The sequence below is a fragment of the Grampus griseus genome (genome assembly GCF_964374135.1).
Source record: "Grampus griseus genome assembly, chromosome: 20".
Taxonomy (NCBI): domain Eukaryota; kingdom Metazoa; phylum Chordata; class Mammalia; order Artiodactyla; family Delphinidae; genus Grampus; species Grampus griseus.
In genome coordinates this window covers 45,169,330-45,196,441 of record NC_139014.1, presented here as the reverse complement: position 1 = coordinate 45,196,441, position 27,112 = coordinate 45,169,330, and the positions used below count along the sequence as shown (strand labels likewise).

The following is a 27,112-nucleotide window of genomic DNA, read 5'->3' as shown; positions in this document are numbered from 1 at the left end:
ATCCTGCATCTGTCCTACGTTTCTACCTATCTACCTGCCTAATCTGTCCACCCACCCACCCGTTCCTCCGCCCACCCATCCACCCATGCACTCACCCACTCATCTACCCATCATCCGTCTATCCTCCCACCCATCCATCATCCATTTATCCATCTACTCAGCCACCCACTCCCCCGTCCACCTGTCCGTCCGTCCATCCATCCATCCATCCATCCATCCATCCATCCGTCCATCCATCCATCCATCCATCCATCCATCCATCCATCCATCCATCTTCTCTCTTGCTTTCTTATTTTTGCGCTCTCTCTCTCTCATTTGTATAATGAAAATATATCGAGGTCTGCTCTGGCCTGGAGGATATAAGGGCAAACACTGTCCCTGTCCTCCAGGAACCAACACGGCTGAGGGGAGCATCTGTCCCATTTTATCTAAGAGCTGCTTCTGAGAGTGCCCCTCCCTCCCCTCTGTGAGACTGGGAGCCCCCGTCTCCATCACGGCCTGTGGCACAGGACCTGGCACGAAGCCGGAGCACCTGCATGTGTGTTGCTTGAACTCCCTGGGGGTAGTGAGGGGGTTGGACAGTCCAGGTAGGTGGGAGAAGTTCGTAGACTCTTAAGGAATGGTGGTGACAGGCATATGTTAAAAGAAGACTTAGAGGACCTTTTGAGGGGAGAGGAAAGTCTCCTGGGCCCCTTTCCCTGCCAGGTTTCTGGTTGGGGGGATGGGGCGCTCGCTTCCCTCTCTCCTGACCCACGTTTTGCCCCTGGGTCTGAAATGCAGCCATTTCAGTGATGTGATGTGTCCTTGGTGATCCCCACGTGACAGCTGAAGGGGAGGGCACAGAGCTTGGGGGCCAGGCCAGATCAGCTCCCTCTGGGTGGCTGGGAGACCCCTGGACAGGACGCAGCACCTCGAGGGGCTCCTTATAAGCTGTGCTGCCCTCTGCCCTCCCTTCTCTCCCGGGCTGACCTCTTCGTTCTCACAAAGCTGCCCTTTCCTTCCCGCCTTGAAATCTGATAATGAAACTAATACCCAATATTTTTGCCTCCAAGAGAGGCAGGAGATAAACAGGAAGGCGTGAGGGATTAAGGTGTCTTTCCAAGGAAGGGGCAGGGGACAGGCTGGGAGCTGGGCGACACCCTGTGTGGAGCCAGGAGATCCAGATGTGAGCTGCTTTGCCTGACGCATTTTTCCATTTGTGCAGAGAAAATAAAACAAAGAGAAAAGAAAACAAGCCGTAAAATACTTTGCAGGAGGCTGAGCGTGGGCAATTGCCACTGATGTCCCCTGACAGCTCCAAGAAGAGGGGGACAGGGCGGGGGCGGGGGGGAGCCCTGTCTTTTGATGTTCGGCCTCTGAGCTTTCTTTTGTGTGACCAGTTGTTTGGGAAGAGCTTTTGCCGGTGTAAGGTGCATATGGAAGAGAGATACCAACCAGAGGTTCCCCCTGGGGTGGGGAAGGCGGGGTGCTGAGCTCTGAGGAGGGAATGGGGAACAGCTGGACTGACTTTACAGATGCGGATGCAGGCTTAGCATCTGCCTCCGAGAAGGGTCAGAAGATGCAGCTACTGAGGCCTTTCCTGTACCCGAAAGGCCTGAGGAAGTGACGCCCCGGTGATTCTTCCAGATCCCTGCGACTTCTGTCCTCGTAGGAAAGATCCAGATGCTAAGCTGTAGTCTAGGGCCAGCTGTTCTTTCCAGTGATGTGGGTCCTTTCCTCTGCGGCAGTGGGCCAGGAGCCAGGAGACCTGGGTTCTTGTCCTGGACCCCTCTTTACTGGCTCGGTGGTCCCTCTGAGCAGCCCCCTCTCACCCTAGTCTGGCCGAGTGATTCCACAGTGACAGTGAACTTGCATCTTTCCCCGTGCTGGTGGGCAGGGCGTAGCTGAACTTTCTTTGCACCTGACTGAACTCAGCCCCCAGGGCTGGAGGTGATGAGGGGACACTTGAAAGGCTCTTGGGGGTCATTCTCTGGCTTAATTTGGCTCCTGGATGCTTCTTCCAGACTTCAGGCATAAGCTGAGGTCTTTTCTCTTGTGTCACACACAGCATCTCCTCCGGAGCCCTCATCCATCTCTGCTTGTAAACTGTGTGTGATTTGGAGGGTGATTCTAGCAAGAATATTTAAAGAAGCTTGTCATAACAGAGAGAAAAATTACAGAGGCAAGATTTTTTTAAATCACAAAAGTAATATGTGAATAAGAAACGGGTAGAAATATTTGCAGCTCGGATATAAAAAAGACAAATGGTTTTTAATCCATCGTCTATAATAAGAGCACTAGACATCGTAAGAAAAGAACCCACCTTTTTTGCAATTTGGGCAAATGGCATGAACAGGCAATGCATACACACACAAAAAGAAATATAAATAGAAAAACAAACACGGAGAAATGTCCAGTCTCGCTGGTAATCAAAGACATGCCATGCAAATTAAAATTGTGTGTGTGTGTTTTCCAGATGAATGGGCAAAGGCTAAAAAAAAAAAAAAAAAAAAAAGAATGCTGATACCAAATGCATACTGTTATTCTCTTCTAGGGTGTGGAGAAATAGGAACTCTCATATCCTGCTGGTGGGAGAGTAAACTAGGACAGCGTTTCCTGAGGGCAATTGAGATCCCGAGTTGAGAACACCAAAATTTAACCTGGCGATTCTGCCCTGAGAAATTTACCGTACGACAGTCATCAGAGCAGAGTACAGATGTGCATGTTCACAGGTGGTTACCACTGTGTTGTTTGTAATAGTGAAAAACTGGAAATAACTACCCAACCTGGGAAGACCGTGCTTTTAACTGCATCCGCTTCTGATTCCAAGGAGCCCATTTCGTGTATGCATACAGTGGAGGACTTTCAAAACTATGAAGGACATTATCTGACATAAAAAAAAATGTTCATCATTATGAGAAGATTGGCTTGGAAGCGAGAGGTACAAGTATGATCCACGTGTGTAGGAAAGAATTAAATAGCTCCACAGCTGAGCAAATGTTAATTAAAGCCTGCAAGGAGAGACCCAGTATTAACAGCAGTGGGTGGAGATTTGAGTGTGGTTTTTTTTTTACCTTTCTGCTTTTGTTTTTCAAGTGTCTGGTATTAAGAGTGTGTTTCTTTAACAATTACATAAAATGCGATTTAAAGCAAGCTTAGCACAAAAGCAAGGGCAAATCGTGTCCTAGAGTGAGCGAGATTAGGCCAGATTTAAGCTGGAGGCATCCTGGAGTCAGAAGCCTAAAGGGGAAGCAAGGAACAGTGTCCCAGGGTGATATGAAGAGGGCTGTGTAGGGGCTGTGCTGGATCCCTAGAGAGCTCAGACCCCCCTGAGTGCAAGCCAGGCTGGCCGGAGGCGAAGATGGGCCTGGACGTGACATTGAAACCAAGACACGGAGGTTGAGAAGGATGCAGGCAGATGAGGAAGGGGCTTGAGAGCAGAGGGTCCAAGGAGGCAAGGAAGGGCAAATGCAAAGCCACAGAGCGGACAGGTGACGGGTCCTCACACGTGGCATGCTCCAGAAACTGACAAAGTTTGATACAGCTTGAAGCATAAGAGGAGAAAGGGGAGTGATCAGAACGACGGCAGAGGGGCGCGGGGAGAAGCGGGACCCGTTTATTCAGAGCCCGGGAGACCGGGTTAAATGATTTAGATTTTATTCAGTGGGGAGCCACTGAAAGATTTAGACAGGTGCTGGACATCTTCAGATACGTGCTTAGAACTCCTGCTCTGCTTACAGTGTCGGGAGCTTGGAGGGCTCAGCTCAGGTGACAGAGGGGCCAAGGCCTGATGGATGGAGAGCAGTGAATGGGTCTGGGGAAGGCGCCTTAGGGTCCACATAGAGTCCCCAAAGCAGAAGCCGGCAATGTGGATTTGGGAGACAGGAGCACAGAGGTGGGCACTGCCGTGGGGGGTGGACGAGGCAGACTGGGGACAACGTCAGAGTAGAGGGAAAAGGGTGCTGAGTCCAGAGGAGCATGTGGGGAACAGGTGGAGGGAAGCAGGATTAGTCAGGAGGAGGGCCGGGGGGAGGAGCTAAGGGCCTGTCCAGAGGACCCAGCAGCCAGGAGTGTGGGCCACCACGCCGTGGGAAGTCATGCAAGTTGATGGTGGGAGGGGAGACGGTGCAGCGGGGCCCCGAGCCCTCAGTGGCAGGAGGAGGCGTGGGAAAAGGGGAGTCCAGCCCAGTGGCTGGAGCTCAGGGAAGTGGGGAGCGTGCGTGGGTAGAGGTGCTGCTCAGAAGCAGTGCAAGTGTCTGCTCCGGCTGCGGTGATAAGTTGGCAGCCTCCGGGGTGCTTAACCAACACACGTTTATTTCTCATAATTCGGAGGCTGGAGTCAAGAGCAAAGTGTGGGCAGGGTTGGTTTCTCCTGAGGCCTCTCTCCTTGACTTGCACCCCTGCCAGCTCTCTGCGTGTCCAGACTTCCTCTTTATAAAAAGAGGACGCCAGTCAGATGGGACTGGGGCCCACCCTTATGGCCTTTGTTTGTTTTTTTGCGGTACGCGCGCCTCTCGCTGTTGAGGCCTCTCCTGTTACGGAGCACAGGCTCTGGACGCACAGGCTCAGCGGCCATGGGTCATGGGCACAGCCGGTCCGCGGCATGTGGGATCTTCCCGGACTGGGGCACGAACCGGCGTCCCCTGCCTCGGCAGGCGGACTCTCAACCACTGCGCCACCAGGGAAGCCCTTATTATGCCCTTATTTTAATGTAATCATCTCCTTAAAGACCCCATTTCCAAGGTAGGTCCTCTACCAAGATGTCTCCCAATACAGCCCCGTTCCAAGGTTCTGGGGTTCGGGCTTCAGCACATGAATGGGGTGGGAGGAGACACAGTTCAGCCCACAGCAAGCAGGATTTGGGCACAAGGAGGATGCCAGCCGCATCTCCCAGCTCTGACTCGTGTGATGGGTGTGTGGGCCGGGGGGAGTGGGGATCCTTTGAAGGAAATGAACCCTCTCCACTGGAGAGGGAAGCAGCCGGCTGGCGACGGTTCAGGTACTGCCAGGTGGTCAGTACCCGCTGATGAATGCAAACAGGGGAGCCAGGGAAAAAGCTCCCGGAAGAAAGGCTGTCTCAGGGTCGGCAGTGGAGGAGGGGCAGCTGGGGGGACGGGGTCTCCGGCGCCCCTCCCGACTCCGCTCCTGACCCGCGTCCCTGTCTCCCGTAGCCTGTAACTGCAACCTTCACGCCCGGCGCTGCCGCTTCAACATGGAGCTTTACAAGCTGTCGGGGCGCAAGAGCGGAGGCGTCTGCCTCAACTGTCGCCACAACACGGCCGGCCGCCACTGCCACTACTGCAAGGAGGGCTACTACCGCGACCTGGGCAAGCCCATCACCCACCGCAAGGCCTGCAAAGGTAGGCGGGGCGGGCCTGGGCCGCCCCTCCCTCCCCCCTCCCTCCCCCCGCAACCCTTCTCCTCCGGTGTTTCTTTTTTCTAGTCCCCACGCTGAGATCATCTCACGCACGCACGCACGCCTCCCAGGTATCTGGAGGTGTAAGTCGGAACAAAGGGGCAGTGGAGAAACGGCTCCGGGAGAAGAAAGGAGGTGGGGTCCCCGCGAGGGTGCAGGGCTCCCGGGCCCCGCCCCGCCCCCTCCGTCGGCACAGGTGTGCCGCATACCACAGGGCGGGGGTCATGTTCAACGGGCTTACCGTCGGCACAAAGGACTCTCTTTCACCAAAACCAAGCAGATGCATTTCTTTGGATGTGTGCGCACCGCTCCCCCCGCCTCCAGCCCCCAACACTCACACAGATGCGCACCTTCACTGTGATGTCGGCAACTGGGGGGCTGGGGGGGGCGGGGCTCAGAAGGAACATTTAATCCACCTGCAAATAGTTTCACTTCTCAGGACAAAAAATTAAAGGGAGATGGGGGACTCTATTTTTTGTTCACTGAAGCAAGCAGTAATGTTTTAACTTTCTGCTGTTTGTTTTCTCCCACTAACAAAAATGAAGCGATGGTCGGATGACTCAGAGGAACTGATGAAAATGCCAGGGAATTTAGTGACATTGGGGGAGGGGAGACGTGCTCTCCCCCTACCCCCATTTGCTTTTGGGAATTCCAGGAACCAGGACTCTCCGGGTCCAAAACGTGAGGCCTAGCGCCACGGCTTCCTGTGAGCATGGCTTTCTGAGAACATATTTATCTTCTAGGGTTCTTGGGCCACAAGCCAGCATGGCTGGGGTCCTCACATGGGTCTGTAAAGACCCTGACACCGGAGAGACACAAGCCATGGGAGACTGATGCCCAGATGATGAGCTGCAGCAGGGAAACTCTCCTATGGCCACTGCTTAGCCTTGGATGAAGCCAAAGTATCGTCCCCTTAACAGGAAATCCACCAGATGTTGGGCACTTGTGTGCAGGACCGATTACATAATTCGTGGGCCCCGGTGCAAAATGAAAATACGGGGCTTCTTGTTCAGGAATTGCTAAGAATTTCAAAATGGCAAGCGGAGTTTCAACCAAGCGCGTGCCCTTCTGAGTGTGGGGCCCGTGAGCCGGCCCTGCTTGTGCAGGACGCTGTTCTCCAAAAAACAGCTTCCCAGTCTGTCTCCTCCTAGAGAAATCCCTTGGATTCCAAATGAGCAGAGATGAATAGGATGGCTTCCAACACACAAGCAAGCTCTCCTTCCAGATCCGTGGGCTTAAGGCTGCCTCTGGTGGTTGCCGAGAGAAATTTAAGCGTAAAGGTAGCTGGGCTGTTTCCACATTAAAGAACAACTGATCAGGTGAGAATCCCCCAGGAGGCTTTGAGCAGGGACTGAGAAAGCGACCTGGGCAAAGGGAATCCAAGGAACGTCTGCGGTGGCAGGAAGGCAGGGGCACCATGGAAGGAGGGCTTTGGGTTTTCAGAGAATGTAGTTGGAAGGTAGCCAACGCCTTGTGCCCAAGTGTTTGTTGTCTCTCTTCTACTGAAGAAACTGAAGTCAGGGTCTTGTAAACAACTGGTTGCACAAAGATTTCGTGGGGATTTGGCCAAGAAAATTTAATCAACAGGGGCCAGTCGGGTGGGCAGCCCTGTGCCCGCGGATGAGAAGGTCTGGGCTGTGTCTGGAAAGGCAGTGGTCACTTCCTGCCATCCCAGTTTCTTCTGTCAGAGCAGGAAAGGCACGTCCCCTGGAGAGTCAGGAAGGAGCAGGGCCTTGGTCATCTTGCCATCTGCCTGCTCTCCCTTTCCTCTCTTGCCGTGGGGAGGGATGAGGGCTGCGTGTGGCCCTTCACTGCTGGGAGCCAGCTGTCAGGAGGCCACAGGGTCCTGGGAACCTGCAGATCATCCTACAGGGCTCTGCCACTCTAGTTAAATGGTGTGGAGCTGCCGGCTTCCTTTGCTGGTTTCCAGGAGGGACAGATGCAGGCAGATGAGGGTGTGGTCCTGTCTTATTCCAAATGCTTTGGCCAGCCTCGGTGGCTGGGTCCTTTCTCCCAGCCCTGGACAGCAACTACTTTGGTGGGAACGCTGGGAGAAGAACCCATGGAAGAGGAGAAAATGTAAGGATGGAATCTGCTCAGAAGGACACTTGCTTATCCTTCTGGGGAAATGTGGCAGGAAAGGGTGGGACTCTCAGTGCCTACTGATTGGTGAGGAAAGACAGTGCTTCAAGGATTCTGCCTCCTGATTGGTGAGGCAGAGCATTGCCTGAAGGGCCCTGCTTTGTGATTGGTGAGAACATACAATGCCTGAAAGATCTGCTTTCTGATTGGTGAGAAGAAGAATGTGACCTGAAAGGTCTTGCCATTTCATTGGCGAGGGAAGTCATCTGTTGAAAGTTCCAGATCTTTCCCCTCAGCTCTTTTTTTTCCTGGTGTCACCCCCTTAGGGGATGTGGGAGCTTTGAATCCACAGTTCCCCCACCAAAGAAAGACCCTGAGATCTTGGTGGGAACCAGCTGTAGGAGTTCAGATGCCGGCAGGGGGATGTGTACCCTTGAGATCTTCAGACAGGTGTCTCTCCATCACCCCGCCCCCGAGGAGTCCACTGTCTTGTCTTCCCAGGGCCGGATGGTTTAAGGAAATGGTTCACTTAGTGGAAGCATTTGGTCCCAGCATGGTTTGCTCTCAGGGGCTTCCAACATCATGGAGATGTGGAGTCACCCCCAGCCCTGGCCCCATTGTAGCTCTCGGGTGAAGGCTATACTTCTTTGCTCTGTTTCAGATGCATTTCATGGGGAAATGGGACAAACCAGCAGCGCCTCTTGACTCAAGTTGGCCATTGACCTGAGGGTGCTTGGGAATGGCTATTGGGGCCCCTTTACCCCCACCCCCCGACCCGACTTCCCAGGGTCTGGGAGGAGCCCCGGGCAGGGGCTGAGGCCACCCATACACTGCTGGTGATTGGCTGACTCCCGACCTTGTTCAGTTGAGAGCAGGGTGGACCCAGACAAGGACAGCTTGGAGCAAGGGTATTCCATCCCAAACGTCATTATGCCGTTCCCCCATTTGGGAAGTTTCACAGCAACAAATTTGCTGGGTACTTTCTCCCCTCCCCTAGCTTACCAGACTGGGGCTGGCAGGGCCGGTGCACACAAAGGGCTGTAATCAACATGCCCAGGGAGCAGGCGGCTGCACTCTCCGCTATTCAGCGCGATTTCACAGCACTGGGAAGGCCTCATTATGGCGTGGGCTGTTGTCCTATACAAAGTCAGACGAGATGAATTTCTCCCCTTTCTCTGCGGAAGGATGTGTGAATGATACTCGTTCTGGAATCTGTCAAAAGATAGGCGGTTTTGTTTACCATTTGTCTTCTTTATGGACTTGGGCCCCTTTCTCTCTAGAGCCGGCAAAGAAGACGTTACCATTTAACCATTTCAGCCATGCCTCCCTTTAAACGATATTAATTTATCATCTCCCCAAACCATCTGTGATGGATAAAGACATTCCAGGAGTCTCCCGTGAACCGAATTGTGATGAGAATGAAGAAATGACCCACCGCATCTAGCGCCCCCGCTCAGAGCGGCCTGCTTCCTTCCCTCGTTGACCTGCCCCCTTCAAGTCCACGGTCACCATGGCTGATGGCAGGCTGCTGAGAAGGTGCCCGAGTCCTCGGAAGATGCGGGTGGCAGTGGGCAGAGCCTGAGATGGTCCACACCAGCTTTGCCAGGGCTTGCTGGCCGCTCCCATCCACCCATTTCTTCCAGCAGCTCTGCCAAAGGTTGGGGAGGAATCGATCATTTTGGGCCACGCCCTGGCCTCCCCAGCCACTCTGATGTGTAGCCAAGGCTGAGAACCAGGGCGGTGGGAGAAAAAGAAATGAGTACAGTGACCTGCTCTTGTGCTGAGAAAGGGGATATTCACAGGTGACCTAGGATTTATCCTTTAGAGGGGAGAGCCTTATGTTATAATGGCTCTCTTGATGAAAACTGGGCGGGGGGGGGGGGTGTGTGTTTAAAATTGTGAAAATTTAAATCTTGCTGGTACAGCTGGGAGCTTAGTTATACAGTCTGATGCTCCAGTGTCCAGATGAAGGCTGGGATTGGACAGTCATGACTGCTTCATAGTGTGTGTGTGTGTGTGTGTGTGTGTGTGTGTGTATACATGTGTGTATGTGTCGATCTGGTGGTCTGAGGATTTAGTCACTGCACAGCTAGGAGCCTGGGACCTCCACCCCTTCCTGACTCTAAGCTAGTGTCCATGCAGTGGACAAAAGCCGAAAAGCCTCAGAGATGTCCTTTCGATGTGTGGGCTCCTCGTCACATTTCCTTTTCCTAGCATCATCTTGGGAGGTACAGGGAAAAGGTTTGGTCATCTTGGCAGGAAGGTTCTCAGTGGCTGGAGCGGCTCCCAGCTTACAGGGCAGGGACCACAAAGCCAGCACCCACAGCGAGAGAGGCAGTCAGAGGAGAGGAAATCCTCATGGAAGGGCTCAGCTCCAGCTGTGGCCTGTGTTGGTGCAGCCTTCCTTGTTCCCTGGGCACGTGGGGGTCAGGATCCTGATCTCCAGATTTGCTCCAGGCTCAAAGCCCGGAGAGCATCACGCAAGTCATGGGACCTCCCTGGACCTCGGTCTCCTCATCTATGAAATCACATTCAGATTTACGGTCTCTGAGCCCCATACAGCTTTGACATTCCACATAACACATCCTCTTTTTAAAAAAAAAAAAAATCATAAATTAAAAAACATTTATGGGTCCCTGATCCAATAGGACAATGTCTTGTGTAAGTGAAGTTTGTGACCGGGAACTTGGAAAAGCTGGCAGAGCCAGGAAATCGGGTGGAGGTGGTTTTCTCCTAAGGTCTCTACAAATGAAGAGAGTCTCCCATCTTGTGACTTGGCCCTTGCGGTGCCCTGCTCTGAAGTGGGGTCTCATTCCCCTGGGCCTACTTGGCCAGTTTCTTCACCTCCCTGGGTGTCAGTCTCCTTGTCTCTGAAGCTTGCTCTCATCCTGATTTTACATGAACTCTCCTAGAGGAAGCCCGGGGTCCCCGGTCCGAACAGAAAAGCCTCCTGATGTTTGCAGGCCCCCAGTTAACAGGGGCATTTTACTTGGGAAATACCTTCTGCTACTGGAAGAGCAGCAGGTTACCCCAGCCACAGGCTAGGGATGAAGAGCTTTTAAAAGCATGGAACTTGGAGTTATTGAGACCAGGGTTCAGATTCCACCTCAAGGCAAGGTATTTAGTCTTCGGTGCCTCAGTTTTCCCATCTGAAAATGGGGATAATAATAGTCCCTCCTCCCTCCTAGGGTTATGGTGTCGATTAAATGAGATGATGCAGAGGAGGTCCCCAGCACATGGCGTGCACGCCATACTGGTGAGCTGTTATGATTATTAGTACAAGAAGAGAAAAAGAGAGTAACCAGAGCCCCTGCCATTGCCAGTGTGCACACCAAGTGGATGGAGACCATTCCTTTGGCTCCCTGTGGCCTTAGTTCTTTCGGTGAGTGTGGTGCACAGGACAGCCGGCCCCTCTCCCCTGAGAGTCTCAGCCCTGGGACACGTGCACTTGAAGACCGATTCCCACCAGACTGGGCAGGGCCCCAGGCATTTGCCCTAACGCCGTTGCACACCCTTGATAAAGGATTTACACGCTTTGGGAGCAAAACTGACAAACGACTGGAACGGCAGAGATGGGTGTCCGGCAGCCAGCAGGCGGAGGCCCTGAGCGGAGAAGGTGGGGAGGGGCCGTGTGCATCCGGACGCAGTTCTGAAGGTGCTGCTAAGAAAGACCTGCAGCATCTGAGGGGCTCCCGATGGGTCTGGGGCTGAAAGGTGGATGCGAGGCCCGAACTGGTCCTCACTGTTGGCCATCAGGTGCTCCAGCACCTCCCCGACTGCGTTGTCCAGCCCCTGCCCGCCTACCTGAGCCTGTGCATGCAGACCACACACACACACACACACACACACACACACACACACACACACACACACACACACACACACACACACACACACACACACACACACACACACACACACACACACACACACACACACACACACACACACACACACACACACACACACACCGGCCTGTAGGACCTGTGCCTTTCGCCTCAGCTGTAGATCAGGTGCAGGAGGACTGTAGTTAGCTAGATCACGGAGGGTCGTAATCCAGTTTGGGATGATGGGGCTCCCCCTTTCCACTTCCTGCCGTCTGCACCTTGATCTGAAAGAGAGGTCGTGCAGCTCGAAGCGTTTCTTCTTTTGTGCCTCGTTAGCAACTGCTGGGAGAAAGAAAAGCAGAGCCTCGGAGGAGGCGGACCCAGACAGCTGAGATGAAGCTTGTGGATTAATCTGTGGATTTAAATTATCCTCGCCCCCTCATTAGCACGGAGAATTTAGGAGTGGGGAGTGACCTCGGTTGTGAGGGGAAGGTCTTTGCTTTGTGCCCCTCCTACTTTCCTCCAGAGTCACAGGGTCCGTGAAACGGCCTCTTCCCCACGGAGAGGGCAGCACATCGGCTCTGAGCGTGTGCGTTGATTCAGCCCACGTTCATGGATCGCCTGCTCCACGTGGAACTGGGGGTACGGTGGTGACCAGGACAGACGCGTACCCCTGGAGCTTGTGTTCTGGAGGGAGGTTGATGATAGAGAAGAAAAAGTAAGCAGAGGATGATTACAGACTGTGGTGAGGTACGTGGAGGAAATAAGTAAGGTGGAAGGAGAGAGTGTAACTGGCGGCAGGGGAGGGGAGGGGGCATCCCGGGAGGACCTCTGGGGGTGGGATGGACTTTGAGATGAGACCTGGGGTGTGAGGAACAAACAGCCAGGGGGGCACTGAGGGAGGAGCAGTACCATTGCCTGGAAGCAGGTGAGGGCTCTCTGTCAGAAGGGAGGCGACGAGGGCAGAGAGGAGGGGGCCCGTTCCAAGAGCAGTGGGTGCCACCGGAGGGCTGAGGATCAAGTGACTGGAGTGATGCGTCTGGCTTACCTTGTAAGAAGCTCCTGCTGTGAGACATGCCGCAGATGGGAGAAAACATTTGTGCGTCGCATATCCGACCAAGGACTTGAATGCAGGCTGTGTGGAGGACTCTCAGAACTCCGCGATAAGGCAGCCAGCCACTGAGCTAGAAAGGGGCAGAATACTTGCACAGCTACTTAGCAGAGATCCAGGGATGGCAAATGAATACCCAGACCATCATTTGTCTGCATTAGGGAAATGCAGATTAAAACCACAGCGAGGTGCCACTACCCGCCCGTTAGAATGTTGAAAATAAAAAGTCCTGACAGTCCCGGGCACTGGCGCACGTGTGTAGCAACCGGAACTCTCGCACACGGCTGGGGAATTCAGAATGGCACAGCTGCTGCGGAAAACATTTGTCAGCGTCTTCCAAAGTTAAGCATAGACCTGCCGTGATACTCAGCAATGCCTCCCCTAGGTATTTATCCCAGACAAACGAAATCTGTGTTCACACCAAAACCTGCACACGGATGTTGATAACCGCGTTATTCGCAACTGCCCAAAACTGGAAACAACCCAACTGTGCTTCAGTGCGTGAATGGACAGCCAGCGGTGCACCCGTGCCGTGAAATCCGACTCGGCGATGCACGTGAACGTGCTGCTGACTGACACAGCAACATGGACGCATCTCAAATTCATTGGGTGTAAAGGAGGCCAAGCTCAAAAGATTACCTACTGTGTGACCTCACCGAACATACGGTACCGCCATATACTTTACATAGGGTACATCCCAGAGTAAGACGGTCTGAAAAGCTGTAGGGACCGAGAATAGATCCTGGGCCGCCAGGAGTAGGGACGGGGGCCTCACTGCAAAGGAGGAGCACAGGGGATGCATGGGAGACTTGGGCCGTTCTGTGTCCTGAGTGTGGTAGTGGCTACAGGACCCTGTGCATGTGATAAAGCCCGTAGGACTGGACACCACAGAAAGCGAACTTGACCGTGTGTGAATGAAAGGGTGATGATGACGGCGATGACGAGCTGCTTCCGTAGGGCTCTGTGATGCTGACTTTGGACCTCCTGGTCCCCTGTCTCCCGTTCCTCATGGCTCTGAGCTCACAAAGGGACCAGTCCCCCTGGGGTCAGCATTCACTCCTCCTCCCTGCCCCACCCCCAGCCCGCCTCTCTGAGCCCCACCCACTGTCTGCATCTTACCCGAGGCCCTTCCCTTCGGGAGTCCCCAGCCATCTCGGCCAGCCTCCACGTTGCTCTTCTTGGGGTCCATCCTCCTTACCCTGCTGGGGAGCGGAGAACACCCCTTAGTGCCTGACATGTGTCCTTCCCCCAAGCGCCACCTCTGGGGGGGGGGTCCCACCAGGCTTCCCCAAAGAGGCCCAGCACACGTGCAAAAGACATGGGAAGCCTTTGTATCTGAACTTGATTTTCTCTGAAGATTCTGGCCCTTTCTGTCTTCATGCACAAACCCTCACCGGCACAGAGCACGCTGCTCTCCCTTCCCCTCCCCCCACCTCTCCCCCCCAACCCCGCCTCCCCCCACAGCAGCAGGAGCTCAGCCTGGTCCACGTAACAGGGCCCCGCCCGCCCCCACTTTCTTTGTGGATGGTGTCCAGGTACACAGACAAGTGTCACTCCAAGCAGAGAAGGGTGTTTCACCCTAACCCAGTGCCACGGGCAGAGGAGGACCTCGGGCCTATAGGCTGCAGACCTTGGAGTCCCAGGGACCCCCTGACCGTCTCTAACGATGCTCACTGACGGCAGTGTCCCCAATTCAGGGCCGGGCGGTTTCTCTCCCTGACGCGCTCCTCTGCAGCCCCGAGGCCTTGTGGGCACTGGAAGGGGCGTTTCCGTCAGACCCTGGCTGGGAAGGGCTGCATCCAGCACCTGGCGTTCGACACTTTCTTCTTAAAGGAGGGAATGGCAGGCTCCCCGCATGCACGGGGCGGGCGAGGACGAGGCCGCCCATGGGCAGGGCCCCTGGAGAAGCTCACCGTGCAGCCTCGCTCCTCTGACCCTGTGCCAGCCTCCCGCTCAGCCCGGGCACCCAGCACGCTCCCCGCCTGAGGCCCGCGTGGGCCGCCCTTTTGCAGATGGCCCTCAGGTGGATGGGTCAGTGAGGAACTGTTGTGGGATCTGAGCTGGGAGGGACCCTAGCCGTCACGGAGGTCCTGATGTCTGCTCCGCCGGCCTGCTGGGATGTCAGGGGCCCTCAGAGACGCGGCCTACCTGGAGAAAGCTTCCATCCCCCAGCAGAGGCAGCGACTTCCACAGGGGAGCCGAGGCGTGAGAGGGCCCCCAGGCTGGTTGGTCGAGTGGCGGGACAGTCTGCCTTCTCCTGAGGCCCGGGACGCGCCTGGGCAGAGCCCCTCGGGAAGAAGATGCTTTCCTGAGGCTGCACACAAGCTGTGAGCGTGCTCAGGGGCCCAGAGCAATGTCCCACAGGCCTGGAGCTCAAACAGCAGACATTGATTTCTCACTGCTCTGGAGGCTGGAAGCACAAGACCAAGGTGGCCGCAGGGCTGTTTCCTCCTGAGGCCTCTCCTTGGCTTGAAGACGGCCGTCTTCTCCCTGTGTCCTCGTGTGGCCTTCCCTCTGGGTGTGTCTGTGTTCTCATCTCCTCTTCTTACGCGGACACCAGTCATGCTGGATTGAGGCCCACTCCAGTGACTGAATGTTACCTTAATCCCCCCTTTAAAGAGCCTGTCTGCGAGTACAGTCACATCCTGAGGGACTGGGGTTAGGACTCCAGCATTTGAATTCTGGGGGGGACGTCATTCAGCTCATAACACGAGTTCACAAGTGGCTGGAGGCCTGGGCGGTGGCCGTGAAGACCTCTGAGGTTCGGTTCGGTGCTGTGGTGGTTTTCTCTCCCCCTCCTGTCTGGAGCTGCTCCAGAGGGTCTGGGTGCCAGGCCCACTCCCCTCTCCTCCACACGCATGTGTCCTGGGATCACTGCCATTTGAGGGCCCCTGGAGCCGGGTCCTCAGGAGAAGCAGGTGGATGTCCTGATAGGAAGCCAGGATGGGTTTCCAGAGCCAGGACTTGAGCTTCAGTGGAGAGGGGCCAGCCCCAGGCATGCCTCTCCTCCTTATGGGAGCTGTGGGCCTTCAGGGATCCAGGACAGAGTGTCAGAGAGAGCAGGAAAGGCATCTGCTCGGGACCAGCAACCAGGGATCAGAGCTGAGAGGGACCCTGGCCATCACGGGGGTCCTGAGAACTGCTCCACCGGCCTGCCTTCCAGGTCAGCTTTGCAGGGGCTCTCGGCAACCCTGGTACACTTCTCGTAGCTGACGACCCGCATCTCAGAGAGGAGATTCTGGCCCAGTGCAGCAGGTCGTGGTGTCGGGTGGGGTGGCCCATGGGTGTGGAGGCAGGGCCTGGTGTGTGCCCGGCAGCAAGAGCACTTTCCTAGACTCCTGGGCCAGGACACTGCAATGGACTGTGGCAGTCGGGGTGACGGGCCCAGGGGACAGGCCACTGCCCTGGATCTTAGCCTGTTGACTTGGAAGCAACTTTAGTGCAAGTTATAGACCTCCTGCCTTAGAGGTGAGTCACCCGAGGCTCAGAAAGAGTGAGGCGCTAGCTCAGGGTCACACAGCGTTACTGGCAGGGCAGGGTCAGACCTGGGTCTCTTGACACTCATCTGAAACCATCTGTGTGTCCTGAGCTGTCCGTTTCTGGCCGATGACCCAGAGCAAGGACAGTCTGTCTCCTCTGCGCCAGGAGGCCCTCCAGCCCACGTGTTCGTGAGAAACCTAATCCGGCCACCTTCTCAGGGCCCTGGGCTTCCGCTGGGTCTCACCTTCCTCTTCATGGAAAAACCCTCCAGTAGATTGTTTCCCAGGACCAGGTGCTGCCTGCTGCGTGCACACGGGTGACCTGCCGGGGAAGGGCCTGACCTCCTCCGTAAAGGAGTTGCTGACTTCCCAGGAAACGGGAGTCACCAAATGGGCTTCTTGTGGCAAAAGATATTCTGGCCCAGACCTCATTCTCGGAAGAATCAGAGAGGCTCTCACTTTGTCCCCTTAACGAGGCCCCCTTGCCAAGGAAGAGCCTTCCACTTGCCTCACCTCTGCATCCTCCCAGCTCAGCTTGTCCCCATCCGCTCCCCTGCCCACTGTGGCGCTGTGCGTGCGTGCGTGCGTGCATGCGTGAGAGCCTGTAGGAATCTACGTGTGTTTGTGTGTCTGGGTGTGTTTGGGGATTGTAGGGATATGGCAGGATCCCTTTGCCTTTCTCTCCCTAAGGACCAGGGCTGGGGCCTCCTATGTGGGCAGCTCAGGCCCCCTTCCTGTGACACCGCTAGCTGGATTCCCTGGTCCAAGGCTGTAGAGGATCCTCTGTGGGCTGTTGTCATCCATCAGTTCTCCTCACACCTTGAAGCTCACCCTTCTTTGCACAGAGGGTATAAGTTAGGCTTTCCTTATTCATGGGCTTTTGGGGAAAGTCTTTATTTTGGGGCCGTTTCGCTTGGAATTGAGAGTGAGTGCAATGCAAGTCTCTGTGTTGGGACTGCATTCGGCTGCCCGTAAGGGATGTCACCTGGCCTGGGTTTTAACAGGGAAGTGTGTTGTGTGTTTCTCCTTGCAGAACAAGAAGCGCAGAGGGGCAGTCTAGAGGGTGAGGGCCCTCGGTGACGTGCTCAGAGGTCAGGCGCTTTCTGTCTCCCGGTCCGTGGCCGCCTCTGTAGGGTCTTGCTGATTTCACAGGCTGGTGTGAGGACCAGAAGCATTACATAAGGGAGTGGATGTGCTCAGGTGTTCCCAGGTGTCCGGGTGGCAGGCCAGTGCTGCAGGAGCGCTCCACCCCTAGGGATGGTCCCACCGCCCTGGAGGTGACCTGAGTAGCCTCCTGAGGCCCCCCACCCTGTGGGACCCTGCCGGCTTCTCTTCCTGGAACAGTGGTTTTCGAGGAAGCACAGTCAGCCTGCTGCCTCTGTGAGACCAAGGGCCAGTCGGTCAGCGTCTTTGCGGAATCCTGGGAGAAAGATGTGGAAACCACACAGCGCAGTGCCCAGAGGATGGCCCTAAGGATGCGCCTGCTCCATGAAGCAGACGCCCTGCCTTGCCATCACCCGGGTGGCCCCCAGCCCTGCTGACCTCAGCTGGTGCCCGGCAGCCCACCAGCCTGGGGGGTTAAGGGGTCACCAGCTTCGAAGGGCCTCGGGTGAGGGCGATGCACGCTGCTCCCCCCAGATTCTGCTCCGGGCTGGCTCCTGCCTCGGTAAAGACGACCTGGGCCTGCGGGTGACTTGGCTCTGACCCTTCAGGGACCAAGGAACCTTTGGTGATCTCCTCCCAGCCAAGTCCAAGGCCCAGAAGTTACTGGCACGCAGCTGTGCTCTGTCAGCGCGGAGGGGAGGACGTTTTGGCCCGGGTTTTAGGATTACCAACAGGCTTGCGAGCCCGGCCAAGCGAGGTCAGCTGGCAGGAGCCTCGGGACTCCACATCTGCCTGGTGCCCACAGCTGCGGCAGGGGCTTGGGACGCCAGGGTCCTGTGCTGTGGCCCTCTGCTGTCGCCAGGCCAGCTCAGAGACGCTGTCCGTGCCCCGTCACCCTTCCCATCACAGGGATGGATCGAAGGTCAGAGGTCGTCTCCCACCATCCGCTCCTCACGTTATCATTCACAACATGCATCAGGACTGAGTGAAAAAAGGGAAGAAGAAGAAGAAAAAACCAATAGGAAATGAACTTGAATTTAGCGTAGATTTTAGGCACGTTTCTAACAGAAGGATTTGCTGCTGTCTACAAGGGCAGGATTGGGACAGTTCCACGTCCTCCCCCAGGCCTGTGGTCCCTGCCGTCCTCTCACCTGACACGGAGCACCCCGCGGCCAGGACCCCCCCACCCAGAGTTTCCAGAAGCTCTCACGTGTCCAGACACAACTTTGACAAACAATTCCTCACATTCCTCTCCCTTCTGCCCCCTCCCCACTCCTCCTTTCTCTGCTAACTCCTCCTCAGCCCCTCCTGGGCCCGAGGCCGGCTGGGAGAGGCCACATCTTCACCCACGGCCTCCTGCCCTCACGCTGAGCAGTGCAGCTGGGGAGGTGCTAGTTTAGCTCTTTGGGGAGCTCTGCTCTCACTTCTTCCCTAGCATATTTTTTTCCCATTGGGAACAGAAACAGAGCAACTCTGGCACCAAGTGAAGTTGCTGCAGGATGCCCTCCTGCAGACGGCTCTCCACCCTCCCCAGGCTTCCCTGGGGAGAGGGAGTGGGGAGGGCAAGGGGGGCCCCAGGGATCCGGGGAGAACTTTGGCCTCCTTCATCCTGCCCGCGCTGAGTCCACCGCCTAGGTCCAGGGCGGCAGGTGACCTGTGTCTGCAGGTCCCACAGTTCTTGCCCGAGCATTGTGGAGTTGGTGGCAGTCTTACTCCACTAGCTGACATAGCAAGACACCACAGACCGGTGACTCGACAACAGGTATTTCTCACAGTTTTGGAGGCGGAGAGTCCAAGATCGATGTGCCTGCGGATTTAGTGTCTGACGACAGTTGCTTCCTGGTTTGCAGACCACTGCCTTCTTGCTGTGTAGAGAGATATCTTTTCTCCTTTCTCTTCTCGTAAGGGTGCTAATCCCATCATGACCTCATCTAAACCTAATTACCGGGGACTTCCCTGGTGGCGCAGTGGTTAAGAATCTGCCTGCCGATGCAGGGGACACGGGTTCAAGCCCTGGTCCAGGAAGATCCCACATGCCGCGGAGCAACTAAGCCCGTGCGCCACAGCTGCTGAGCCTGCACTCTAGACCCCGCGAGCCACTGAGCCCGCATGCCACAACTACTGAAGCCCGCATACCTAGAGCCCGTGCTCCGCAACAAGAGAAACCACCACTGCAGTGAGAAGCCCGTGCACGAAGAGTAGCCCCTGCTCAATGCAACTAGAGAAGGCCCGCACGCAGCGATGAAGACCCAAAGCGACCAAAAATAAATAAATACTTTTTTAAATAAAATGAATAAATAAACCTAATTACCTCCCAAGGGAAGGGCCCCCCCCCTAATGCCATCACATTGAGAGTTAGGGCTTCAGCATATGAATCTGCAGTGGGGACCCAGTCATTCAGTCCGTAATGGGGGGGATGTTCCCTCAAACTCCTCTGGCCATTTCGTCACTGGGATTGGGTCCTTGGAACACAGGGAGGGAGCCTCAGGGCGCGGTGTGATAGGGTGGGCAATCCCAGCTCTTCAGCCCGGTCCAAATTAGGAGGAGGGGTGTGGGGTACAGCAGCGGCTGGCCTAAGAATCAGGGCCTCGCGGCACCTCCCAGCTTGGCCATTCCTTTGCTGCAAGGTCCTGGGGGTTCCTTCACCTTCGAGTCTTCGCATTAAATCGGGGTCTTTCCATGATCGCTGTGACTCTTCCTAGCGCTACAGTTGACGGGCTTTGTGGTCCAGAAGCCTGTGTCTCAGACTCCGCCTGGCTGCCAGTCAGGGTGGATGGACAGAGCAGAGTGGAGGCCGCAGCCTGCGGGGGAGGTCACACCCCCTCGGTGACTCCCCTGACCTGACAAACCCCGGGGCTCCATCACGTCCCACACTCTGTCCCTCCCACCCAGAGGGTCAGGAGCTGGCTGGGGCAGAGGAGTGACGGGGCACAAAGCAGCCTGTGAGGGGCAGGCGTACCCCCAGTTCTGACTCCTGCACTCACGCTCAGCCCGTGGGCTGTGTACGTCTTCCTCCCGGGGCTTCGGAAGGGCTCCCCCACTTCACCCTTGCCCCCCAGATGGTCCTTTCAAGTTGGCCCCTTCTGATTCTCATTCCCCTGTTTCCAGGTAGGCAGGTGGTCAGGCATCGGAGCTTCTGGAATGTGTGCCGGCTTGGCTACCCCAGCCCTGCTCTTCCCCTGGGATGGGGTCCGGGGCGCCACTGGGTGGGGAGGACCCTGGGGGGAGGGTGTGCTCTGTCCACTCCCCACCCCCACCCCCGCCTCTGACCCCCCTGTCGTGTGTTCTCCACAGCCTGCGATTGCCACCCTGTGGGCGCCGCTGGCAAAACCTGCAACCAGACCACGGGCCAGTGCCCCTGCAAGGATGGTGTGACCGGCATCACCTGCAACCGCTGTGCCAAGGGCTACCAACAGAGCCGCTCCCCCATCGCCCCCTGCATAAGTATGCCAGGACGCCCTCCTCCTGCAGGCTGGGGTCGGGTGCGGGCTCGGGGCTGGGGGGCCCTTCCCGGACTCGGGTCACCCGCATCCAGTGGGGGTAGTGCTCCCTGAGGTGGCCCTCTGCGCTCGGGGAGCCCGTGTGAGACCCCCAAGGCTGCGGGGGTCTCCACAGAGCCAGCCCATTTGTGGCTCTCTGTTCTGAAAAGACAGTCTCCTGGTCCCAGGGTGTGGGGTGAGGGGGGGGGAGCAAGCCCCTCTCCTCAGCCCAGGTCCTGTTCCCATGTTCCACCTTGACCCTGGGCCTGGGCCTGGGCCTGGGCCTGGGTTGGGGGGCCTGGGTCAGGGGCTGCCACTGCTGCTGCGGGAATTCCAGGATCCCCAGCCCCTGGCAGATTCAGAACTGAAAGGACGGACTCCACAAGGCCTCTGAGAGAAGGCGGCACGGCTCCCATGAGCCCTTCGGAAGGGTGGCAGCCCTCCATGAGTGTCCTAGAGGCCCTGGCAGGCCAGCTGTCGGCCCCTTAGTTGCTGGAACTTGAGGCGGGGCGTGAGCAAGATGTGGGGGTCGCTCAGGGGCCTTGGCTCGGAAGAGTTTTAACATCTTACAACGGGTAGGATTGCGCAGGTGTCATGAGCTGGGTTAGCCCTGGATGGAAGTCAGGCCTGGTTGGGTGCTGGCCCCCGGCCTCAGCCTCGTTGATTCCGTGTGCAGGGCTGACCCGCACCCAGAAAGGAGGGGGAGGAACGCGTGAATCCTAGCCTACTAGGCAGACACCGAGGATAAGGCTTTTTTTCTGGAGCAGGGGTTAGCACACTCTGCTCGGGGATTTGGCCCACTGCCTGTTTTTATGTGGCTCGATGGGGTTTTGGGTTTCTTGTTAACCTTTTTAAAATGATTGAAACAGAAATGAAAAGATGACTAGTTTATGACATGCGAAAATGATATGAAAGGAAAAGTTCGGTGTCCATAAATAAAGTTTTATGGGACCAGCCATGCCCACTTGTGCCCGTGCTACCTGTGGCTGCTTTGGGGGTTCTAACGGCAGAATTGAGTAGTTGCAACAGAGACCCTACGACCTGCAGGGCCTGAAATCTTTGCGAGCTGGCCCTTGGCAGGAGAAGTTGGCCGACCCCTGCTTGTGGTTTTCCAGCGTTCTGTAGCTCTGGGTGGGCACTGGCTTCACAGGTCAGTACAAGGGGCTTGGAACAGACAACCCGAGGTAGAAGCAGGAGGGTGGGGACCCCTCAGCCCGGCACCTGCTTGGGGTCCTTGGAGTGACCCCCTAGATCTTGCAGGGAATGTTCTCACACCGGGCAGGAGCCTTAAACCCCCAGCACCTCAGCTGCCCGACTCGGGTGCGGCCTCACGTCCAGGACACGACGAGCCGTGTGGGTTCCAGCAGCTTTTCTGACCAGTTTCTACATCAGGAGATGTTTCCTTGTTGGCAGGGGTCCAGTAACAGCTGATAACGTAAATTCAAGCCACGAGAAATTGAGCTTGTATCCATCCAGGGCAGAGAAGGTTGAAATGAGTTTTCACGACATTTAATTGTCAGGGTCTCACAGCTTGCAAGTGTCTTTCTTTTCCGTCCATCCAAAAAGCTGCACGGTGAACATTTTTAGAAAGCTGGGAGGAAATTAGCACCACCATCTGGGCTTACGAAAACATGAAGGGAGCAAGTGAGGTCTCCCTTTTAAAGGGAGTCAGGAGCTGTTGGGTTTCCCAGAAATGGCTGAAACCAACATTTCAAATCCCCAGGGGGAAAGGCCTTGACATGGAGCTGATGTTTCAGAATTAGGAACAGAAACCTTGGGAGACTGGAACTGTCCCTTTCCAACATGCTCTGTACCGTCTCCCTTCCTCTCGCAAAGGGCGGGCTGACGCTGGGGAGAGCGTTCCCACCAAGGACCTGAGGACCCGGGTCTCCATCTGCCGGCATCAGGCTACAGGTGCCCAGACAGTGCCTCGGACGCTTGTGTCTGGTTCGCAACAGCTCTGGGAGCCCCGGGGCCCTCTGCTCACGTCCCAGAGCCAGGCCGAAGGAGCTGGGCTTGGGCAGCCAGGGTGCCTCCATGGCCACTGGCCCCAGCCCCATTCCTGGACTTGTAAGATTAGGCTGAGCTGTCTGGATTTCTCTCTGGAATGTTCCTGCTGGGCCAGGTAGCTCAGGAAGGCTCAGAGAGGGCCTGCTAGGAGGCCCGGCTTCTTAATGAGCTGCTGTGACGGGGCACCTGTGGCTTGTCGCTGATAAAATCACCCGAGAGCAAGATTTGACTCCGAATTGAGGGCTGGGTCTTCTGCCTGTTCCTTCTGAAGGTGCAGAGGCTGGCTTCTGTGGGTGACCCTCACGTTTGCCCCCAGGCCCGGGTGTTCCATCTCGACCCCCCCAAGCCTCAGATCGCAGCTGATCTAGAGTCTGGGGGTCCGAGGGAGGTCTTACCCCTAATAGTCAGATGGTGGCCAGAATGAGTGGGATTCGTGGAGGCCTCTGTGACCGCCTGTTCACATGGTCACTCAGCAGGGGAGGTGAGCCCCTGTCCCTCAGGGACTTTCGGCTCGTGGTTTGGCCTTGTCTAGAAAGGAAGCCAGAGACGTGAAGCCTGGGTCTTCCCGGAGTCTGGCTGAAGTTCCTCACCTTTTCTGAGCACCGGGCGGGAGCTTGTAGAGGAGCTAGTTGCCCTTCTAGGTAGGAGAGGAATGGTCACGAAAAAGCACATGCTTCTGTCAGGCCCTACGGTCTTCTGTACTGTCAGTCTTTTCTGCCCACCGAGAAAATGCCTTAGCTTGTGAGATGCGAGATGTGAGCCCGGGGGAACTTGGGCCAGGGGTGCAGGCCCCTCTCTGCACATGGAAGACACCTCCCAGCCCCTCACATGCTACCCCTGCCATGGACCCCCTTCCCCACCAATGAGTCAAGGTCAGACCGGGCCACGCAGCCCCATCGTGATGAGCAGGGGGCCCTGGGGACCCCTCTCTCTGCCCCAGGGGCCGAGGTGAGTCAACAACACGCAGACAGCAGAGGGGTCAGGGTCCTGCCTTCCCCTCGCTCCTGTCCCTGCCAGGTGGAGGGATGGCTTCCAGAAGAGAACAGGTAGGGTGCCCGGGCCCTCACGCCGGCTTTCCCTTCCTCCCTGACCATCCTCTGCTGGGGCGAGGAGTGGGGCTGGGAGGGAGGGCCCAGGAAGGTTGGGAGGAGTCTGCACCGTGCTCGTTCTTCTCTAACATGTTCTTATTGTTTCCCCTTCCTCCCATCCTGAACCCCACAAAGAGATCCCCGTGGCACCGCCGACCACTGCAGCCAGCAGCGTGGAGGAGCCCGAAGGTAGGCTTCCCCCTTTGCTGCCTTCCTGCTTTTGCCGTGGGGTGGGGTGGGGCCTGGGGAAGGGGGTTAGAGGGGCCAGACTCCTCTGAACCAGCATCGGGGTGCTGGTTGGTGTGGGTGGTGCCCCTGGGCTGGACTGAGGATGATGGAGTTACAGGGCATTTTTCTGCGATGTCCCTTCCAAGAATGGTGCCTAAGGCTAGCCTGTCTCCCAAGCCTGGGACCCTCAAAGCCACATTCCTCTTGCTCAGCCAGCGAGGCTAAGAAGCTGCCTTCCAGTCCAGGGCCACCTGAGCTGGGGGTGACTCCTTTCGGGGTTGCAGAGAAGGAAGGAGACGGGTGGTGGGGATGAAAAAGGCATTCTAGAGCACGGGGGTCCACAAACAGAATTGGGGGAGGGCATGAATCGGGACAGGAAGAGACTCACCCCCTCACGGTCCCTTCCTTCTAACTGAAATCAAGAGTTTCCTGGAAAAAAAAAAAAAAAAAAGACTTTCCTGGTGGTCCAGTGGTTAGGAGTCCGCACTTCCACTGCAGGGGGTGCGGGTTCGATCCCTGGTCGAGGAACTAAGACCCTGCCTGCTGTGTGGTGCGACCTAAAAAAAAAAAAAAAAGAGTTTCCTTTATTGCAAAGATGGGCCACAAACCATAGCCAGGCCAGCAACATCAGTGATTTGGCCACCAGCAGAAATCCCAGCCGTTTTCACATCACGTTAGAGTTGGTGCAGCTATCATGGAATAGTATTACGCTCACTAAATTGCTTCAGAGTGATGGAAGTTACCAGACCTGCTGCTAGGTCCTGACTTATAATCATTAATAAAGAAACACATACATTACGTAACTGTACCCTAAATCTGGGGTTTTGGAAAGATTTGGGTTAAGTGTATTTCAGTATTGATTAGTTTCCTTTGTAGTCCTATGGATTTTATTTCTGCATTTAAAAACATTACTGTGAGAAAGTAAAAATGTCACTGTGACGTCCGTGGACGTCACCAGTCCTTGGTACAAGAAGGGTCACCCAATCCTGGCTCTGGGTACAGAGAGGGCTCGGAGCCTGGCTGGAGGGGGCACCAGGAGAGCAGGCCATGCTGTACCCAGCGCCCTGGGCCTGCAGTCATATGGGGCTTTTGTGTACTGGTACTTGGAGTGGGAATGGGGGGCAGGAATGGTGACAGTGGGGCCCTGCAGGGACATCAGTGTCCGCTCTGGGAACCCCTTTGCTCCTCCCCAGATCCACCTTTTGGGGAGGTCTGTGCACCCATGTGGTCACCTGAATACTTTAGTTTTTAAATTTTTATTTTTGGCTACGTGGCACAGCCTGCAGGATCTTAGTTCCCTGACCAGGGATCGAACCTGTGCCCCCTGCAGTGGAAGTGCAGAGTCTTAAGCCACTGGACCGCCAGGGAAGTCCCCACCTGAATACATTAGAATAGACTGGATTTTTTTTGAATATTGGCCATGCGCTGGGAACTTGAGAGAAAACGGATTCAGAACTTGGATGTGCACCATCACCAAACAGCCCTCAAAGAGGAAAGGACAGAAAATTTCAGGAAGTGCTGGAGGCTACACTGGGGAAAACCAAAGATATTTTGGTCTTGGGTTGTTGGGCAGAGTCTTCTGTCACCTTTGGTTGAGCCCCGGGGGACACTTACAGGAGAAATAGTGCTGGGAAGGGGATGAAGGAAGCAGCATGACGGGTGCCTGGGAGGCAGGATGAGGAAGCTCTTTGGTAAAAACACAATAAAAGGAACAGCCCAGTTCAGCTCTCGGGTAGAGCAGTTTTGAAGCGAGAAGACACTTCCAGTTAATGTAGTCGCGATTCTTGCTTCCTTGCTGTGACATGAGTCCCATCAGAACTCACCGGGGCTGAGAACACAGCTCATGCAAGGACAAGGCATATCTTCACCCTCTCTCTCTCTCTCTCTCACCTCCCATCTTTCTGGTCCTTGCAACCTTGTCTTTATGTTTCTTGCAGTGGTTTTGGCTTTTTCATTCCACCTTAGAAATGGGCAAATGGAAACAACAGTAGAGGAGAAGCAAAAAACAACTCATGAGATTTCTGTACACAAGAAGCTGGTATAAAACATGCAACGACCTCCGCTCAACCAGACAAAAGATTCCTGGGCAACTAACAAACACTTGTAGCATTTTTCTTTGAAAAGTGTTTATCAACTCCCAGTTAACTTTCCGGACTCCTTTTGATTTGATCACTGTTTATTTCCTTTCTTCTTTCTGGACGTTTAAAAACATGGTTTAAATGGATGCAAACAGTAAATGAACACCCTTTAACAAAGTGCTTTCTCCACAGAGGGGCTAAGTGAGCAGGTGTGATGCTTGCTGGGATGCTGGGTCCTTGGCCGGACCCTTTGTGACCTTCTCTGGGTCTCCGAATGGTCAGGATCTGTGCTGCTTTTTCTGGAGAACTCGGGCCAGGTCTAGACTACAGGCGCTGGGACTCTGGGGTCTGCCACCACAAAGAGGCCCTGCTCTCCTCATCTCAGCAGGAGGGACGTTGTGGGCAGGAGGCCAGGGGGCCCCCTGGGAAGCGGGGCCTGGGAGCTCAGTACTTCCAAGCCTGTCGATTCTTGCAGTGTTTGAATAGGGAAGGCCTCCGTGCTGGGCTGCCTGAGAAAAGCTTGTTTACTTTTGCCTGCGGAACAGAGGAGAATTAATAAGGCAAGAATTTGTCCTGAAAGCTGACGGACATAACCTCACCCTGAACCCATCCCCTTGAAGGGCCAGCTCACTCCGGGAATGCTGTCCACCTGCTCGCTAAGCTGGCTGGTACCCCGTCTCGGGGCAGGGAGGCGAGGAACCCTGGGGCCAGGAGGGAGATGGGGCAAACCGACTCTAAACCTATCTACTTGTGGTTGTAGAGGCCTCCACCGCCTGCCTTCCCTTGCCCTGCACCAACTCCGAGGTAGCTGTCGGAGTTTGGTTTGTGGGGGGCATATTGTTTGGTTCGTGGGGACCCCTTGGTATAGCAGCAGTACCGTCTTGGAGCCGGGAGATCTGGGGTTGGTTCTCCCCCGGCTGTGAGGCCTTGGACAGAGCAAAGACCTCTCTTCTGCTTCCTTAAAAGATGACGGGGTGGGACCAACAGTCCAGGGCCCTCCCCGCCCTGCCTCTCCTGGGAGGATTGAACTTCTGCTAATAAGCTTTCTCCTTCCTTGTAAATGCCTGCTTGCACCCCTCCCCCCTCTGCTGACCAGCTTCTTCCACGGGCCTTGCGGGTCCTCATGAGCAGAGGCACGCAGTAAACAGTTAACACCTGGCTGGGGCGGGGCCTGATGTATAGCATTTGCTGCTTTCCCTGGTGTAAACGGCTCCCACGTGAGAGCGCACGT

At 55.8% G+C, this 27,112-nt stretch overlaps 1 protein-coding gene across 1 annotated transcript in view; it reads left to right on the top strand.

Moving 5' to 3' along the window:
* The window catches only part of NTN1 (netrin 1), a gene marked incomplete at its 3' end in the record, with an annotated part of 185,444 nt that overhangs the window by 116,121 nt on the left and 42,211 nt on the right, over nt 1-27,112 (top strand). Inside the window, exons 3-5 of the mRNA XM_082678842.1 lie at nt 5,151-5,339; nt 20,293-20,442; nt 23,711-23,764. Coding sequence (XP_082534968.1) covers nt 5,151-5,339; nt 20,293-20,442; nt 23,711-23,764 — 393 coding nt within the window. The remainder of the gene's footprint in view (nt 1-5,150; nt 5,340-20,292; nt 20,443-23,710; nt 23,765-27,112) is intronic.